This window comes from Mycteria americana, chromosome 4 (assembly GCF_035582795.1).
Source record: "Mycteria americana isolate JAX WOST 10 ecotype Jacksonville Zoo and Gardens chromosome 4, USCA_MyAme_1.0, whole genome shotgun sequence".
Classification (NCBI taxonomy): domain Eukaryota; kingdom Metazoa; phylum Chordata; class Aves; order Ciconiiformes; family Ciconiidae; genus Mycteria; species Mycteria americana.
Genome location: NC_134368.1, coordinates 18585327 through 18606434, shown reverse-complemented (window position 1 = coordinate 18606434; position 21108 = coordinate 18585327). Strand labels below are relative to the sequence as shown.

At 37.1% G+C, this 21108-nt stretch overlaps 1 protein-coding gene across 1 annotated transcript in view; it reads left to right on the top strand.

The window, feature by feature from the left end:
• FAM184B (family with sequence similarity 184 member B) overlaps window positions 1–21108 on the top strand; it is a 51642-nt gene that overhangs the window by 10367 nt on the left and 20167 nt on the right. Inside the window, exons 2-3 of the mRNA XM_075499824.1 lie at window positions 11029–11790; window positions 19159–19269. Of these exons, the coding sequence (XP_075355939.1) occupies window positions 11029–11790; window positions 19159–19269 (873 nt within the window). The remainder of the gene's footprint in view (window positions 1–11028; window positions 11791–19158; window positions 19270–21108) is intronic.

Sequence of the window (21108 nt, the reverse complement as noted above, 5' to 3'; positions counted from 1 at the left end):
TTTGGAAGCTACAGCATTTGGTTGTGACTATGCACTGACATTTAGAGGGTTATGTAAGAGCTACCTTTCAATTACAGTTGAATATTTTGCTTTTTTCATTCAGTAGGAGAGAACTACTAGAATTTGGTAACAGGGCTGTTAAAAACTATAGCTGGTGCTTTTTATGTTTTTACAATTGTGCTGGTTTTCGCTGGGACAGAGTTAATTTTCTTCATAGGAGCTGGTATGGGGCTATGTCTTGGATTTGTGCTGGAAACAGTATTGATAATACAGGGATGTTTTAGTTGCTGCTGAGCAGTGCTTACACAGAGTCAAGGCCATTTCTGCTCCTCACCCCGCCCCACCAGCGAGGAGGCTGGGGGGGCACAAGAAGCTGGGAGGGGACACGGCTGGGACAGCTGACCCCAACTGCCCAAAGGGATATTCCACACCGTATGACGTTGTGCTCAGCATGGAAAGCTGGGGGAAGAAGAAGGAAGGGGGAGATGTTTGGAGTTTAAATGTTTTTACTAAGATGCCGATATATTTTAGTATTTCATAAAAATAATGAATTGTCTAAAAACTACAGGACATTGCAATGCAACTACAGTGCATTGCCACTACAATCTTGGCAATGCACCTTACAGTCCTTGTCCCCTGATTTTCGAGATGAGGAGTGTGTATTGGAGAACGGTACAGCTCCCTGCCCACCTGTGCACCCAGATGTGTGAATGCAGTCAGGGTGTGGCCAGGGAGTATAGTCAAGTCAGAGTAGTAACAAGTGCCTCTTGGTCATCCAGTGCAGTCATTGTTCACGATATAAACATGGTGCTGTCAGAGACTTGTGGGGCTTAAAGCTTTAAATTTTAATGCTTAAAAATTAAAAATTAAAGCATAATTAAAAATTATCGTAAGCATTAATATTTGGACTAGGCCCTTATCATAGAATCATAGAATGGTTTGGGTTGGAAGGGACCTTTAAAGGTCATCTAGTCCAACACCCCTGCAATGAGCAGGGACATCTTCAACTAGATCAGGTTGCTCAGAGACCTGCTCTGTTTATTCAGACCAATTTCAGTTTCCCAGACTGTTTCCACTTTTTCTGACGATAAATGGTAGTTAAATTTTCTTGGTTTTGTGATCATTGATGCAATCTCAGGAGGTGTCCAGCATATGCTTAATATGCATATGCTTAATAAGAATGTCTTCGTGAAATGGGAATGTGAGTAGTGGCGGTATTCAGTCTAGCTCCATTGGGTAAAAATTACATGGGTACATGAGTAACAGTGTGGCATTATGATGTGTATTATTATGTAGCCCTTTAACTACATAATAATATGTTGATTCTGGCTTCTATGATACTACTTTGAAAGGGAGGAGAGAAACTGAAAGAAAAATATCTTTTAAAAAATACCATATGCTGAGGTCCATCTGAGCCAGTAGCTTGTATCTGATGGTGCCCAGAGAGTTACAGGAATATGGCATGCTTCTAGTGCACTTGTGTAAAGTATTCTCTCTGCCTCCAGTGATTTGTGCGAGTTTTCCAGAGACTGCCGAAGTATCTCAGTAGTTAATAGCCCTGACTGGATTTTTCTTCAATAAATTTGTCCAATCACTTCTTGAATCCATGTGACCTGTTAGTGTTACAGACTCCTGTGACAGGACATCTGTACTTAGTTGAATGTAACATGATATACTGTCTTCTGTTTATTTTAACCTGCCACCTCCTACCTGTTTTGTAGTTCATATATTGAAAAAAGTGATGAGTGATCATTTGGTATTTACCTTCTCCATTATCCTTTTGATGGTAGGGATGGTATGGATAAGGTTCCGTTTGAGATTAGGATACTTTAATTTAGTGTTCTTCATATGTACTGTATGTCCAAGCTGCCAATGTAATCAGTAGAGCCTAGAGAGTAATTTAGTAGACCAACCATTAGGGACTGAACTCAGTTTCATGAACTATCTAAAACTAATGTCATTTGAGATTTGAGCATAATCTACCTTGTTCCAGAAAAGCATAGTTATCCTGCAAAGCCTGTGGCATATTTGTCAGCTCCTGTGTGGATGTTTCAGGTGCCTATGGCACCTTAAATGGCACCAGATCTATGAGATTAGGCAAGTGAGTCGGTACCTCAGTGTCTACCTCAGTGAGCTGAATCGCTCTCAGGTCTCTGTCAGCTTTGCTGACTGGATCTCTGTTGATGAACTGTAATGGGAGTTTACACAAATGGCACACCAGTGAACACCTAAATCCCAGTATTTTAATCTCTAACAAAGTTATCTCATGTCCCCTTCTTAGGTGTGTCTCTTTCAGAGTTGGAGAGTCATGCTTTATTGTGTTACTTCTTGCATGGAAGCTTTTATCATGATTGATTATTCTTGTTGCTTTTTAGTATACGTTTTTTTCGGTTCAATTAGACTCTGCTTAAGGGGGGGGCGGGGACACGACCATAATTGCATGCTGTATACAATATGTGGGTGAATCATAGACTTACGGTTGTGATATAGAGAGGTTTTTTCATTTGTTCTGCATTTGTTGCTTAGAAGTCCCTTTATCTAGCTCTCTGACTGCTGTCTTCATTGTATATTTCATAGCTCCAAGATTTATTTCCTTAGCAATTTCAGATTCTGTCAGTGTGTATGGAAAATTTAGATTTGCTCCTTTAAAGTATGTTATATCACATTTGTCTACACTGAACTTTATTTGTCTTTTTACCACTGTGTTTCTGAGGTTGTTCTGCAACTCCTGTAGTCAACTATCACTTTTGATATTAATTATTTTTCAAAATTTTAGTGGATGTATTCACTGCTAGTACAGCACTCTAGAGATTCTATTAATGATCTCTGTTCTGAAAACTGACTGTTCTCTCTGAGTAGAGAATATATTTACTCATAACAAAATAAGAATATGAACTGCATATTATTAGGATGAGAAAACTGCAAAGCAACCGAAATCTCCACAGCCTCTAGAACACTGTGCTTTTCTTTTTTAAAAGTGTATACATAATAAACTGGGAAGAAAAAAGCGACTACTCTTTTGTTAACATAGTAGCGGCAGAGGGTCTCTGAAACTTTCACACGTATTCCCGCTGTTGAACTTGCTTACAGCAGCAAGGACTTAAATTTTGGTGCCTGCAGTAGTAGAAACTGGTATTATTAATTCATCGATATTCACGGATACCTGAGGGTTTTGATGGTTTCTTTTCTTAATTAGCAAAGTATGTAGAACATATAAAGAAATCTTTTTAAATTTTAAAAATTCCTCTATCAGAATTTCACCTGCAAACTACAGGAGAGTAAGAATTTGATCCAGTCTGTGTAATGCTTTAGTCTGGATTAGGAACAAACAGGCCTCATTTTATCTGTGCTTATCACAGATCTACATCAAAGGCAAAACCTGCAGTAAACATTGTGTTTTAAATAAGTTATAATATTTGTCTCCATAAAAAGATGTATTTGGTTGGGAAAATCTGTTTCACCCCGGGCTGTTATTAAATCAATGATTCTACAGTTTATATTTACAGGATTTCCAAATTCTACTGTATTTAAAGAATGGAAATACTTTGAAAAACAGGAATCAAGTGAGAACTTACTTGATGGATTTGTTTGTTTACTGCATTTATTGTAAAATTGGACAAAGTTGCTTTATCATAATCTCTAACAAGATTTTAAAAGACTTAAAATCTTTTGGAAGGATAAAGGGTCCTTTTGGAAGGATAAAGTTTCAGATGAATATTTAGAATAATAAAAAAAACCCCACCCAACCCTTTGAAAGCACTGAACATATGTCTGCAATTTTAGACTCCTTAAAGGTCTTTAAAAATCTGGGATGCAATGAAACATTTTCACAAAATTGAGTGTTAATTTGGCAAATGAATTCTGTCACCACTGTATTTAGATCTGGTTAATGAGATGCATTAGCTCATATTTTTGAAGCATAATAGAGATCAAACTTCTGGGTTATAAACCTATGAAGCTCTCCTATAAGTTTTAGATATGTAACAAAAAACAGACAGCTAAATTATCAGTGAATTACATGGAAATAAGGTCTTTTTATTCCTTCTGTTGACACAGAATTGTTGACTTCACTTCTGCACTAAAAATTCACCTGGACTACAGTGACCTTAAAATGGACAGACAGAGGGCATAGATATAAATGTGGCTTGTGTCAAACAAATCTTCTATTTCTTGCATGTTATCTATCTTAAAAAGCTTCATAAGATGGATTTGAACTCATCCAAGACTGTAAAAGCCAAAGATTTATGGGGATATTTGAGATCTTGAGGAGTTATGCAAGAATTTCACCAAGACAGAGATTACAGACGGTGAACAGAAAGGACTCTGAAATCAAACAATTTGGCCTTTCTGTTTGTCTACATATGTGTGTGTGTTGATTTACTTTATCAATGAATAAGCATAATCTTTTAAAGTGTTTTCATCTAGTTCTGTGGTTTTTAATAGACAGAAATTTTACCTAGTTTAACTTCTACTGAAAAATAATGTGATCCTCTCTGACAGCATTTGAATACAGCTTCAAATACACTCAGGATGAATTTGATTCACCTCAGGGAGAACAAAGAAATAGAAATATATTTCATGTAAATGTCATGCCGACTGATTTTATTTATTCTAGGCTTAATTGCGTACAAAATCTACAAAAATAATAGTGCTTTTGATATTTAAGTTTTGCAAAATTATTTCAAAGTTATGTAGAAAAGGGTTTTGACAGATAAGATAGAACATGAATAAGGAACTGTAAACAAAAGGTTTACAACATCATACGGTAGGGAGGCAGGTGCTACAACTATCTGGGTTAGAGCTTGCAGTATTTCACATATTAATTAATGATCTGGAAGTAAAAATAAAAAACATATTAAAATTAACAGATGATACTAATTCAAAGGGAATCATAAACACCTAAACAAGATGGAAGGAAAAAAGGAATATAGATGGAAGACAAAATAAACTGCATTCAGTTTGGAAAAAAGCCTGTTTTTCCAACATCAAAGCAGATGTGCATGGTACCTGTATGCCCAACATCTGTTTTGGTTTGTAAAGTGTTAGTAAAACAACATGAAGTGGGTGGTATACAGAAATGAAGACAATATGAAGTGAGACATTAGTGCAGGATGGAGAGGAACCCCAGAAAACAGAGAAACAGAGGAAAATGAATCAATTTCAGCCTCTGAGAATTAAAACTTGTCTCTTCCCTCTTTATGGGACTCAGCTCTATAGAAGAAGGAAGAGCTGGGAAGTTGGGTATGCAGAAGAAACAACAAAACAACCAAACACCAAAACAATTCACTTCACTTCTATTACCTGATTTAGACACCTGTATGGGAAAGGGAAACGTCCTTTGGAGGCATCTGTCTTCCTCCACTGACTAACCTAGATTAGATGTGTAACGATGAAATGGATGATGTTAGGTAAGATGAATCCCATCTCTAGTATGCAGGAAACATCCTTCTGAGAATGAAATGTATAGGGTTTTTCTCTTAGTTTCCTTGCAGTAATTACTAGTGACCTCCTCTGACTGCCTTCTGTGGTAGCTGTGTTTCAGAACAACCAGTTTCTCTCAAAATTTCCTTGTCAGAACTGGAGGAATCTTTAACATTTCCGTGACTGTCTAGGAAGACCTATTTCTTGAGATGCTGAGGAGGTACTGCTTACAACCAGAGTCATAGCAGGTGGATTTGTGACCAATGTAAAAAGAAGGGATTAAAGTTGAGTAGATTTTACAGAACAGTTCCAGAAGACATTTCAGTAATAAACTGCATGTGACTTTCCCAGCAGAGGAGTCTCTGTCTAGAATTAACTTTTGTGATTCTACAGTATATTTTTGCTTTGCTGAAATTGTTGGGATGCGGTATTGGTGCCTTTTTTAGCACCTGCTCTGCTTGTGGAAACATTCTTGCAATATAGTTTTACTTTCCTAATTCTTAAGTTGCCTGGCAATTATTCTGCTTAGTTTATTAGAAACTATAAAATACAAATGAGGGACAGCTGGATGTCTCTTTAGTAAAAATTAGGCCAGGGCTAATTTTATGTTCAATTGCACTTGAGAGATCAAGTGCAATACATGGGGCACCAAACTAAGGTTTTCTATGTTCAGTATTGCACTGCACTAGGCAGAAAAATTAAAAAAGTAAAAAATGGAAATTAATAAATGTGCCTGTGGGATTTCCTTGTATAAAATTTAAACTAAAAGGGGAAAAAAACAAAGGGAGAGGCAGAAAGAGGCAAAAAACATGCCAAAAGAGATTAGAAACCTGTAGACATTTTATGCTTATAGTTTCTTGATACATTTTAGTATCTCAAGGTATTTTTGGACTGACTGTAATACACGGTACATGTAGGAAAAAGGGCAATATGTTCAAATTTTAAGAACGTAAGATCAACTTTCCCTCTTCTAGTGTGAATCCCTAGATAAGGAAAACCACAAATACTGTGGGTACTGTGGGACATTCAGGAGCGTGAGACATTGCACAGTGAGCTTCTGCCCAAGAGACATCAGATCATGTAAACACAAGCGGATTTCATACAGAGCCATTGGCTACCTCTGTGCTGTGCCCCCCTCCCACCCCTCCAGGATCTGAAAGGCTTTATTAACATGGTTGGAGCAATGGATGAAAGGATTTAGATTGACCCTGCACTAAAAGAGAATCTCCTGAAGCAAAATCCTTTTTTAATACAGTAATTAGGATTCATTCTGGTGCAGGACACAAGTGATGCAGCTCTTCTGAAGCCTGAGGAGCTGTGGAAACCAGCTCGGGTTGTTGTGGCCAACACAGGTGAGAGCTGATGGAGCTTCCTGAACTTGAGCTAAGGCTATGTCAAGCCAGTTGCATGTGTTTGCAGCATGATGCTGGGACATCTGATCTGGCTTTTTGTAGAACTTGCATCCTCAAAGCTCATTAGTTTCTGGTTATAGTTTCCAGAGCTAAAAGCAGACATACTGTTTTCAGCGAGAGGCTGGCACTGTAAGCTGTAGCTGGGTTCTCAGCTCTGACTTTGAGCTCATGAACGCCATTGAACATAAGTTGGCCCTGAACTCTTTGCATCTCTGACTTCGTTAATTTGTTATCCATGCCCATTATGCATGGATAGATAGAAGTTTGAGGGTTGGGAAATTTTGGAAAAATATTTTTTATAACTTGCTGACAGTGAAAGGCTTGAAATAAGGTCTTTTTATTGTTTTATAAGTGACAGTCAACACTGTGTTGGTCTGTGTTGATTAAAGGTAATTTTAATGTATTGTCACAGTGAGTGGATAAATGAACCATAAACTGTATATATTTCTTATAAAAGAAATGTAGAAAATGTATAAATATATAAAGAAAATTTATAAATACATAAAATTTATATAAAAATTATATTATATATACATTTTATATAAAATATATACAATTTTTCTTTATATATATTTAAAAATGTATATAAAGAAATGTAGAAAATGTATAAAAATATAGTACCGCTACTAGTGAAAAGGAGATGATGCTGTCACCTGGCCTCAGGGAGCCTCTAGCAAACTAATTAGCACTCAAAACTTGTCTCCTTCCCTCCTTTGTTTAGGGTGCTGCCGGAAGTACCCTGTTTGGCACCCCCCTCCAGGGCCTTTTCTCATTCTTGTGTTTCTTTTTTTTCTTTTTGCCCTTTCTCCATCAGGAAGGATTTGTGCCCACTAGCTTGGGCCTGAAGGAAAACACTTATGATCTTTTGCCTTTCTTTGATTCTTCTTATCATCCTCACTCCTCACCTTCCATACTAAACTGTCTCACTTCTTATTCAACTAATAAAGCAACCTGCTAGAACCGTTTTTTTCATTATGATAGTCAGGTTCCTGCAAAAGTAGTGTTTAACACTGCTGTAGGAAGATATAACAGTCTTTTTTTTGTTTGAATGCTTTAGCTTTGACTTCACTGATGAGGTGCAGTTGAATGTTTTGGTTTTTGTTATTTTACATCACCATAAAGAAATGGAGAAGGGAAATGCCATTTAGATTTACAGCATTTGGAGGATAAAATAGGACTAATAAGAAGTATTCATATTCACTGCTGTTAATGTTCAAGTGTTTGTGTGTAATAGTGTTTTTACCAACCTGTCATATAACTCTCAGTTGCTGTAAAATCAGTACAATGTTTCCCAATGCATTCAGTTTTGGAGAACTGTAAGGAGGCAGTAGACATTGGTATTATGCTAGTAACTCAAAGAGTAATGTAGCACTCTTTTCATTTGAAAGCAATTCTGTCCATGTTGTCAAACTGATCAATTTTAGAGCTGCTTTTAAAAAGCTGTTTACCAACACAACTGTTGAGAGGTTTATACCATATTAGCCAGCAGTATGTGCACTTGCAAAGTACAGATGCTGAAATAATTTTTCAGTATTTTTCCTTCCAGCACATAAAGTCCCAAATTCATGTCGCATAACTCCAGTCTCTTAAATGAGGTATCTGGAATAGGAATATAGTAGCTATATTCGGTAGGGAGTGAAAGGCATGTGTGAGGGGCTTAAATTTCAGAAAGTACAGAGCAGTAGCCCTCTAAAAATTAAATCTCTTAAGCAGGTTAAGATACTGAGGAATCAGTTTCAGCACTCAAGCTTGAAGATTAAATTTAAGGGCATGTATTTTCAAGTCAAAATTCTTCGTTGTGGTTCTAGCCACTATTGAACAGAAGTGTAGGAATAATAGACAGAGCAGGGAGGCCAGTTTCTTCCATTCTTTTAGATAACTTACTTAAACATGTTGGTGATGGTCTAATGCTCAGTGGAATTTGGGAAATCTCTATGATTAAGTCCGACTTTAGAGGAACCCAGATTCCACCGTCAGCCTGAACACAACATAATGTGAGACAGGCAGTGCTGATTTACTAGATAAATTAATCATTAAGAGTGGAAGTCTGTGAGTCACAAAGGCGGGATGTTCATCTCTGTTTTGCTGGTGGAATTAAACACAGAAATGTGATCATCAATATCTGACCTAGTTAATTGAAGAGTTGCCCAAACTAATTACTGGTCATTCTAAACCCGTGGGCAAAATTAATCTTCTCCTTGTAGTTTTTATGTCTGTCTCCTGAACAGTTAAGAAAGGTTCATAGAACGATTTTAGTTAGTGGGGAGAAGGAAACTGCTTGGTATCCTGCAACTATTTCTGTTTCAAAGGAAAAATGGTTAAAAATAACAGGGAAGAATTAACAGTATGTAATCTAAGGCTCCAAAGTATACATATCTAAATGTAGACAATGAATTCTTGTCTGCTTGTCTTCTGGAATATGATGCTGTTACTCTCTTTTGTGACATATTTATCCAGAAATGTATACAGACCATATTTTGCATTTGTGACTTTTTAAGATTTCTGTACTTAGTTCATTACTGCCAGGGAGGAAGTTGACTACACGCAAGATGTATTTGTGTGTTTGCTTTCATTTATGGATGACTGAAATTCAGTATGTTATTCATGTACAGATAGCACAAAATGGTTAGACGCAAATACAGTAATTCTGGAGACATTCTCAGGACTTACACAACACAGACTACAGACTTGTGACACTTATTGTGGTCAAGACACCTATTGGTCTCTCAATTGAGGCTTTTGTTGAGGAAATATTGAAGATTACAGGGCCAAAATTCTAGTATAATTAAAGAATTAGTTGTGACCTTGCTTCTGTATTTATGTACTTAAGACTATTCTCAAACATTGTCTAGGAATCTTTTGATTAACCTCTATGGGCTCAGGCCAGACTGAAAGTATCTGTCATAACTTGTATATAAATTCCAAACCTAGTTTTGTAGAGCAATAAGGTCTCTCTAAAAAAAAACCCCAACCAACCAAACAAGTGGAAAACCTCCACACATATGTAAATACATAATGTGTTGTTCCCATCAAGTTAGGTGACTATGCCCAGTAGAAACTGGATTAGGCCCCATGTGGCCTAATGGGAGCCTGAAAAGACAAGCATGTGTCTTTTCAAGGCAGTTACTATGTTTTGCAAAGATATGTAACTGTCTTGTAAGCTTAACATGCACATTTACCAGTTTTGACTCTGAACTCTTCATTTCAGTCTACTGTGGGCTTATAATAGCATTTTCTTTTCAAAACAATAGTGGTGTGCTTGTACAACACCTTCTGTGAAAGGTTTTTGGTGTCTGTCATGGGTAACACACGAAGCCTACTTGGGGTAATAATTTGTCTTATAGTCATGAGAATTATTATTCTGCATTTTGCAGAAGAAAATAAAACATCAAAAGGTTTAAATCTATTGTTTGAAAAAATTGCTTATTGTCATCAGAGGCTTGCTTGAATCTGCTAAAACCTGACTTCTGAGATTTATAGCTGTTACAGAAGTGAGGAAAAAACCCCATTGCCTGAACACTTCTCAGAATCAAACCAAAAGATGCTTGCAGTCGAGTAATACGTGTCTTGAAATGCTGACCAAGCTAACTTGCCAGGCATACAGCTTCCAGGAGTGCATCTTCAGTGGTGTTTTAGTTTGAGTCAGGAGTGCAAAATTTAATCCTCCATACAAACTTTCCTTTCATTTACATCACAGAGTGAGTTTGATCCACATGAAATGGATGTCGGGACTTCAGGTTTCACTCTACATATCTGCTACTACTGGTCCCCAGCAGTTGCTAATGCTGAAGGCAATGTTGGCAGGTAGTCCTCCTGCACTGAAGGCTAGGTGAACTGGACTACAAATACGGAGCCAGTTAGCTAGAGAAGGGGCCCTATTTCATTCCTTGTATCAGAGATCAAACTAGGGGCATGAAGTGACAACTTGCCAAGAATAAAAAAGGAAATTTCTGACAAAAAGTGAAAAAAATATTGTTGCTCACGGTATTGTCTTCCTTCCCTATAAGGTTTTGCGGTGTATAATTGTCCCTTCTGTTCCTAGTGAAAAAAAAACACCACAAAGAAACAACAAAAAAAGATTAAACTGTAGCAGTAATTATCTTCAGCATTTAACACCTTCATAAATATAGTAACTGAATTCATGACTACCATTTACCAGATACTTTAATTTCCTATTATTTTTCTTGTTCTATAGGTGATATATGCCCTGAACACTAAGAATGATGAACGTGAGGCTAGTATACAGGCTCTGAGAGAGGCTCATGAAGAAGAAATTCAGCACATTCTTGCTGAGACAAGGGAAACGATTCTCCAGTGTAAAAGCAAAGTTGAAGAAGAACAATTGCTGAGAAAACGTATTCAGGCCCTTGAAATTGCAGTAGAACAACACAAGAGACTAAAGGAAGAAGCCTTGGCAGAGTTAACATTGTGCAAGAAGCAGGTGGAAGAGAGGGAGCTGAGAACAGAAGCGAAACAAGCACAGACAGTCCTTTCTACAGACACGGTAGATACCAATGCAGTCTTTGAAAACAAGCTTCTACATTTCAATCAGGAGTCTGATGGGCTGCTAAATGAATGCAAAGCATCTAGGAGAGCAAATTTAGATAAAAAAGTAATTTTAGATGAAAAATACAGTGTGGAAGGACAAGCTCTAATAAATGAGATGGAAAACCTGAAGAGCGAGAACCAGAGAGCAACTGAAGAATATACTCAGAAAACAAGCAAACTGCAAGCCTCTTATGGGAGAGAAGAAGAGGATTTGAAAAATGCTATGCAGCAATCTGTGATAGAAGCAAAGAATTGTCACCAAAGAGAAATGAAGCAAAGGAAGAGCTCAGAGGCTGAGGAAGGTTTTTTGCTGCAGCAGGTAAAGAAGCTGGAGGCAGACCTAGAGGAGAAAAGCCAGAAGATAAATGAGAGGAAGAAGCATTCCCAGAAGCTGAAGGAGAGAATACAGGTAGAGTGTGAGACTGTGATCCCTATCTCTGCCTATAAAAGTGCAAATTACCAATTCTTCAAAATTCGGGGGAGGAGGGGTCTTTTAAATATCATATTGATTCAAATGCTTTGTAAGCACTAAAGCAGTTTTAGGGACTTTAGAAGAGAAATAGGAAGGATATAGTGCTGCGAGTTTTAAAGAAAGAGTTAAGATGATTAGTAACTCATTAGAACTCTTTGAACACTAGACTTTATATTCCCTGAGGCAGCAGTGAGATAAAATTTGTCTGTTGACTGAACAGAGCTTTACCTTTCCTGCCCAGAAATGTGAAGAGAACATCAAGCAGGCACTAATGCCAGCAATGAGCATTTACAGAGTACATTCTCCTTTTCCATCATGGTTCCCAACAGCTCAGTGCATGGATATGAACAGGGTTAGATAAGAGACCTGAGCTGGCAGGTTAGGAGTCAAGTGCTTTGTATTATATGACTGTTTCAACAGTGGCTTGTACCAAGTGACATTTAATGACGTGTCCTTTACACCTGTGAAGTTTTATGTGCTGAGCCATGAGACTTTCACCATTAGTTCTCACCTAACACTTTGCCTGTCTACCCTATCTGGTGTGTATCTCCTACATTTGCAGCACAGCTCTGCAGCCCCTTTCTGCTTAATTGCATCATGTGTCAGATGCAGTTTCAGAGGTTGGCACATCATGGGCAATCTGCCAACCAGCTGCATTTGGTACATAAGGTCAGGGTGTGGGAGAGACACTGATGAACTGTACTGATGCTGAAGCACCCAGCCACGCTCTGTGCTCAACAGTTCCACTTCCTTCTAATACTATTGGCCCTTCCCATCACATAAACTCACCTACCAGACCTGTCCCCAGCCCTATGACAGCAATCTTGCATATTAGATAAGAAAACACCTTGAAGGTCTAGACTTGGAGTATTTCAGAATAACAATAATTGTTTCCTGATGGGAAAGAAGATTTATCTCCTTTAGAGCTGGAGAACCCCAGAATCCTGTAGACAGCAGGGCCACCCCAGTCAGCTGTGTTCCGCCAAGACAACTCCGACCCTTTTCACCATCTGCCCTCGCATCTTGCCTGTCAGTATAATTTTGCTGATGGTTCAGAGTTCTGGACCTCTTCTTTGAGGATGTTCTTTGAGGGAGTTCAGCCTTCAATATGGTCTCTGCCTTTTTGTTTCGCAAGATCAGAGGGTGAATTGAATACATCTTCCCCAACATTATTTAGACTCCATTCTCTCAGTGGGTAGATCTGTAGCAGAACAACCGCTATCTTCTGCAGAAAAGTGGGTTACATTCTGCACGTAAGCCTTTTTTTTAAATTGAATCAGGGAAATCTGTAATATCTGTTTCAATAAGGAAAAGTGTCCTGGCTCTGTCAAAGTTTGAAGCAATAGAGGGGAAGAGGGAAAGTAAGATCCTGATTTCTTGTGGGTACTTGAAGTGACATTCAGGAGAAATGAAGAATGGAGACATGAAAATTTATGCATGTGGTTTACTGTTCTGATTTATTGTATAAGAAATGCAGTATTTTAGGAATAAATGTAAAACATGATAGGAACTGGAAATAAGAAGGTGGTGTCATTAGCAATTTAATTTCTAAATTCAGTGTCAGCTGGATAAAACTGAAATATTTTCTGAGGGACATAGGTTCAACTTGTACATTTCAGATCCTCTAAGTCTATGGAATGAGGCTGATTTACATACCACCAGAGCACATTGCCTTGAATCTTTAAAGAGATAGCCTCAGACTAGCATAAATCTGGAAGAAGGAAAACAGACACAATGTTATTTTCTGTTTCTTTCCAGTTTAAATTAAAAGGTAGAAGTTTCTCCTTTCTAAATTGGCTATTTCTGATGCCACCATTAAATACTACATTTTTTTCAGAATCCTGTGAACAATGGCAGACTGGGAAACAGATACATTTATTTAATCAGTAATACCTCTGATCATTAGTAAATACTAGCAAGAACAGCTATTGTAAGGCTTGAAAGATAAAAGGACTGATGTTTAAGCAAGATGAATTTTCTGTTTTCTCTGTGGTGTATGCCAAGAGGTTTGAGACCTTTAGATGAAAGGCATCACATTAGTGCACGTTTATTATTATTACTGTGGAAGAGAGAATACAAAGGATGACAAGTCATTGAGTCTGATCTGTTCAGTCTAGTTTTGGAAGAATTTTGGTCTATGCCAGGGGTAAAAGGAACAAGCTTACCTTTAAGTTTTCAACTACAGAGAGTGTTAAATACAAGTTAGTTTTAACCCATGAGGTTTTACTCAACATTCATATAGGAACAAATGGCAATTTTGTCTGAGTGAATATTGCAGTATTATGTTAGACGTCTGGAAACTGAGACTAGAACCTCCAGAAATAGAACATTAAATATGGTTCAAATTTTTGCCTTTAGTTATGGACAGACAATTCCCAGCAAAGTGTGTAGGAGCCGATGTTACTGTTTTTAGGCATCTGTATTATGGATTATGTTACAAACTATTGAATTTCAGCAACTGGGAAAAAACCCCAAACTAATATTCATTAACTTTTAGCACAAATTGTTGTGAAATTAATGGAAGTATATCCTATCCAAGTTTAAGATAATCTCAGGCATCTTTTAGATAGTAACTCTTGATGAGTGTTCACTTTACAATGATGCCTGCATCTGAGGGAATGGCTCCACATTACAAATATTCCTGCAGCAGAGACAGTTTAAGGGTATGGAACAGCAAAAAATGCATTTAAACCAGCTCTGTAGGTGAAAGATTTATATCATGGAACTGCGCCAAGAGAGAAAATGACCATTTATTTCAGATGACAAAAAAAGAACATATGTAATAAACGTAGAAGTAATGTCATGCATATTTTAGGATTTGGAAGTGTAGCTTAAGGGAACACAACAAGAAATTATGGGATCAAACAGTGTAGTCAAAAAGTGGAGGAAGATCTAAGTGTAGTCAAAGAGAGAAATACACTTCAAGAGAAAGAAATCCTGCAAAAAGCAGGTAAGATGCTCATTAATGTCATTCTGAAGTATTTCCCTTTTTAGTAGTCACTCACATTGGAAATTCCACAAGTTATTTATGCTATTTGAAATGTAAGTTTTGATACCACAGAAGATACGGAAACTATATTGAATTCCCGAAGCAAAGCTATTAATAAAGTAGATGAACTGAAACATCAAATAATACAGCTGCAGCAAATGACTTCTACCAAACAGAGCCAAAACAAGAGCGGCTCCAAAAATGTGCAAGAGTTTAAACAGGTGGTTTGCTCTCAAATATTCAAAGGCATGGCATGCCAAAAGTACTGAAATCAATGTCATTTTTCTTTTAAGATTTATGGCTTTTGGGTTATTCTACAGCAGTCAATCCTATAAGATTTCTAGATCTCTGACCTCATCCAGTGGAACACTGACTTGTGTTCATAACCTGAAGTACATGAGTTGCTGCAATGACAGCGAAGAAACTACTGATATCCTTGAGCTAGACCAGGGCAGAGTGTTCAACTTCTTCTGTAACCAAAACCTTAAAGAGAACAAGGTCCAAGGCAGACTTTCTCTGTTGAGGTCTAGTTGGAATACTGATTTATTTTTTTTAAGTATAGAAAACAGTTCTTCAGAAAAGCTATGCAGAAATAATACCAGGAATAAACTCAGTACAATGAGGAATATATGTATCCTGAGAGTTCTGTGTGTACAGTGTCTCCTCTTAAACAATTGTCGAGCCCAAATCTTTTCTATATTTTTTAGTTCTCCTAGAACATTGTTATGCTAGCATTCTGGAAAATTAGACCTGGCATCAGAGACACAACAAAAACCAAATTGTCCTTTGTGCTTTTTCACAGAACTGAGGTTGTCCTTGAGGTAGCCTGCATGGTTGGAAGTGAGTCACACACCCAAACTCAAACCAGAGCAGCAAAAAACCCCCATCCCTAGACTGCAGAAGAGGCATACAGCCCTGAATCACTACAGTTCTGCATTGTTAACTAACATCAAGGCAGAAATTTTCAATGGAGTATATCCACCTAAATAGCATATTCCCTACAAAATAGGCTACTGCGACCCCAGAATTTTAGCCTGGTTTTGTCATATTATATAGCTAGTGTGTTTTATAGACTATGGAAATTGTAGCTATTTAAAAAGAGAGTATGAATAAAAGACACAGAGAACTTGCTTTGTAAAGGCACGCATCAGTCCCATAACAAAAAGATTTGTCTGAAGGAATAGCTGTTAAAAGGGCTGGAAGATCTTGTAATGAAGCATACAAAGGAAATCAAGCCAGTCTAAAACTTCATGGAAACTGAAAGAAAAAAATGCAGAAGGTAGGATGTTCTTCTATTTATAGATGCTCTAATTCATCTGGTTTTAATCTTATTGGTCACAGTGACATCATTTGAATTATCCTCACTGGAGGCACTTTGAATTAACATAAAATGCAAAGATTTTCTTGTTATGGTCTTACTGAAAAAAAAAGGAACAAAAAAGTCAAGCTGCTGTATTTCTGTGAAAGGCTCCACAGGCAGGAAGGTGAATTTATCCTTGATGTGATAAACTACCTTCTTAGCAACACTAATCCTTGCATGCTTTGCATGTGACAGCTGGAGTGATTAATATAAGGTCCCTCCTGAAGAAAAATGTATTGTAGGTGTATTCCAATTTCTGACTTATATTTCCATGGATTACTGCTGTGAAATACTCAAATGCATTGATTTAATCAAAATTTTGCATTGTTTAGGCAGGGGATCTAATTCTGCAAAGTGTTGGTAAATGGATTCAGAGTGCAGGTGTTACCAATGAAATGATGTCTAGTTACAAACAAATACATGCATACGTATGTCCTTATTTAACTTTAGTCAGAAAGAATGCTCATGTTCTCATGGATCCGGACAGGTTACCTGAGCAATACCTTTTCTCAATGTGTTTTAAGTGGCTGAGCTGTAATTTTTGTTGTCGGCATGCATTAGCAGCAATTGGCTTAAGAGATTCTTCAAAGAATTTCACTTTCATGAGAACTGGTGTCTGTGGCTTAATCCTTTGGCTTCAGAAATTTGCAATCTGTAATGTTTCTGTGCAATAGGAACCTAAATGTGAGCTGAGATCTATTCAAATAGAGGAAAACCTTGAAATGCGTGTTTAGTTTTAAGCACATGCTTTAATGCTTTGTGAAGCTTACAACTCAGTGCATGCCCAAGTGGTTTGCCAAATTTGGGCATAAACTAAGGAGGAATTTAGTTTCTGTCTCCTAATGTACTTGTATGTTTGTCAGACATCTTCCAGACAGAAAAAAAATTGATTAGAGCAGTTTGTAGAATTGGACAGACTACTGGTCAACTGTTCTTTAGACCCTTCTTGGTGCTAAGAATGTACTTCCACCCATTTTTCCCAGTTTTAATGCTGCTATACCTTTCCAAGTTCAACATTTACTTGAGAATAATCAAATCACTTGCTGACAAGTTGTGAAGTCATAAAGAGCATGCAGCTCCTATCACTAAATGTTGAGCTTCATAGTACCTTCTAGATTTGGAGACTAGGAATTGTCTTAAATGCTTGTCAGAAGAATTCATTTCTGCCTGTGAAACTGCTGAAGTTTATACATTTATGCAATCTCATTTCTCAAAAAGGAACCTGTGTGAGTAAATTATTTTATCTGATTGTGAACGTGCTTGCATTTGATCAGTATGTGAAGATGCAGTTCTTCAAGGTACACAGTTACACTATCAAGTATAAGCCTTATGAAAAGGTCTTTGCCTTTTATATAGTGTATTCTTTTATGTGAATAAGTTTGTACAGGTATACCTAAAATGATGCCAGGCCGAAGCTCTTCATGGGAGTCAGATCAAACTTAAATATCAAACACTTTATACTTTAGTAAAAAAGGCATAATAGTAGGCATTTATTGCTTATAGGCAATAAATATTATTGCTTATAACCATATCTTCTTAGAGATTCATATTAATTAAATCAGAAAAATCTTGAGTTAGTAAAACTTAAAATTGCAGTATTTTTCATTACTAATGCTATTTATATCCTCTGATGCAATTAAGGCCTATAACATCTGTTTGAGGAGTATTATATCTATTTTCCAGATAGAAGAATTAAGATATAGAGAAGGAAGTCAGTTAGCAGAGTTGCAGTGGGAATGCTGCAAACACCTGATCTTCAGGTTTAATCAAAAAGACTGTTATATCCTCTCCTTTTCTTACAGACAAAACTAAAGCTAATTTCTCCCTTGCAATATTAATGTCTCTGTGTTTGATTCCATCCTTTAATTGCTACCTAACAGCTATCCTGTTTTTAAACTGTGAAATGCTAATGTGTTCTCCTTTATCTAATTGAGTTGCAAGGAATACGTCACTGTCACTATTGTCTGTGCTTCTGTTTCCTAATATCATGCCATCCTCCCAATGATTATCACTTTCTTAGTTTTGGGGTACTTTTTCTGTTATCTTGAATTCTTAAGTCATTGTGCTATAAAAATGGGGGGAAAGGCTATGAGAAGGGGCTGCACAGGATGGGGGAGGTGTTAAATTGCTATTTTTTCTGTTTCCTCCGTTTGTCGTGTCTGAAAATATGGTAGAATATTTTTTTGAGTCAGCAAATTGGCACAAATAGGAAGAGCAAGCACGCTAATAAGCTCATAATATATATCACTTCAAGACATTTCTAGAAGTTGCACATTCAGTCTTTCTACAATAAACAATTGCTTACATTTGCTACAAACGATTGTTACAAGCTCTTGGTCACTGTCTTGCAAGTGATATTATCGTTGATTTTTCAAAAACTATTTCCAGCAATAAGGTGATAATATAGTCTTCAATTTTTTATTTTCTTTTAGTTTGACTTCCTCACTGGGATTTTCTTTATGGATGCTATAAGACAGTGCTTCCTTTAATTCCCTTTTCCACTAATTGCTCATTAGTTAGTCATCTGGTTATTTATATGGTCAATGTATATTTATGTTTTTTTCAGATCTTGTGGGTGACTCTTGCATACTAAATTATTTTTGAACACTAACACCACTCAAGGCAAAACAGTCTGACTCTTCATGCTGTACAATTTTCCACTTCAGGGAAGCTTTCAGTAGAAGATTAGGATTATGTGAGCTGTATTGTCTAACACTAGTATTAGAGAGAACCAAACCAAACTGTTAATACTTCTTTGATTGAATAATACATGAGTGACATTAAAAGACAGTAGCATGTATTATTGTGTAAACAGTAGCATGTATTACTGTGTTAACTGGTATCTAGGTTAATGTAGAAAAAATGTTATTTCTTTTTCATGCTGCATGTTTTGTCTCAGCTATTGCATGCTCTTTTCTCTTTTTCTTTTTTTTTCTTTTTTTTTTTTTTACTTTAGGAGCTCCAGACACAGCTAGAGGAATTTAAAAGAAAATCTGAGTGTGAACTAAAGCAACTAGAGAAAGAGAAGGAAGTCCTAACTGGGAAGCTTCAAAACTCTTCACTCGAGGTAAACTGGGCATAAATGTAACCCAGTAATAAAAGGGCTCTTCATTTTTCCTCTCATCTGAGAGATTCTTGATTAGATTTTAATCATATTTGCTGTGACTGTCATTCAAGAAAATATGCAAGGACTCTAGATAGAAATAACAGAAATTACTGCTCCTGAACATCTATGAAGATTTTGACAAGCCTATTCATTTTTATAAATTTTATATATCATTCTGTGAGGATATCTTCTTTTTGGTGAGGAGTTTGGCTATATCAGGGTTGGATGGTGACTCTGACTGTTCATTTGTATACAGGGCTAGCTGAGATTAGAATCTTCCTTACAGCTCTTGTTGACTTTCTGACTTTTTTTGTGTGTGCAGACATGTAAAACAGCCTGCTTGCTTGCTCCCTTGAGCAAGAGAATTGAATGGAAAAAAGGTGGAATAGATCATTGTTTCTGTTCTGCCTGCTTGATGGTAAGGGTGGTAACAGAAGCAGATTGGAATGTGCAATAATTTAGTATATATTAGTAGTTAGGTATGCCTCCCTCTATGTTCTCAAGATCAAGAATGAAATAGAGAAAGCATTGTGACCCCAAAGTAGCTTTGAGGATGTCATAGCTTATGTACTGTTCACCACTCTGGTTACATCTAAATCATCATGCAAATCTGAGGACTAATCTGGATTAATCTGGAAATAAATACCTGAGATGTGCTAGTATTAGATTATCCACCTGTTATAGCTGTAATGTATAGTCAGTTGCAGGCCAAGAGATGCAAATTTTCCGGATTAGTACATCTACCAAAATATCTATACAGGAAAGTGTCATTATTTGAAAAGCCATAACAGGTTGGATAAATAATATTCTGCCAAAACAAAAGCAGAACCCCTACAAGGCAATTATTTACCCAGGTAAACAGTTCACGTTTAAAATTTCTGTCAACTGTGAATACACATTTTCTCCCTCTCAGATGTTCCCCTTTTTGTGTTGTTCAGTTCTTTTCAGCAAATGCTATCTGCTTTAAAATGTCACGTACAGGACATTTCCTTTTCTTTGGTGTGATCATGTGAAGGTTTTGCCTGTGAACATTTTGATACTTTTATTTCATGGATAAGCTGTAAAACAACTGCTTTAACAGAACTGAAATCAGTGCACTAGTGAAAAGTTCTGATGATGCTCAGTGCTGCACGTATTTTTCTACCCCAAGTATATCATTGCATTTGGTACCTTTTTCAGAAGAACAATGAAATGATTTGTGATTGTCCATTCTGGGAGATTATGGGTGAATGGACATGTTTTCACCATGAGAATTTGTCATCCATCTCTGTTTTTTTCCTGCCAATCCAGGTTTTGAAGCTCTAAGATTGTATTAAGCAATTCCCAAAATATACAAAATTTTCTCAAATATACAAAATTTCTTCAGTCTCGTTCAAGAAAAAGTAATGAACAACAGGAATTAGGTAACTCATACTGAGGAACTACTGAATTACAGATAGCCACTGTTGTTCTAAGTGGCTGTCTATAATTTCCATTGCTTTATGTCTTCACTGATTCTAACCAGTTTCACTTCCAGCAGGTTCAATGGGAGCTTGCATGGGAACAGCTCCACAAAAGTTGAAGACCTGGATCTTTCTCAGCTGGCATATGTAGACTCTGAGTGGACATAATAAGCTCTTTTTGAGTGTTCGAAGACAGAAAAAGGACAGATAGGCTTATCAGGGGGCTAAGCAAGATGTTGCCCCCCCCCCCCCCCCCCCCCTGTTTCCACTTTCCCACATGCCATTACTCCTGCTTGGTGCAGCATGTTCCAGCAATCAGGGCATGTGTTGTGGTCATTTACTATGTAACACCTGCTTT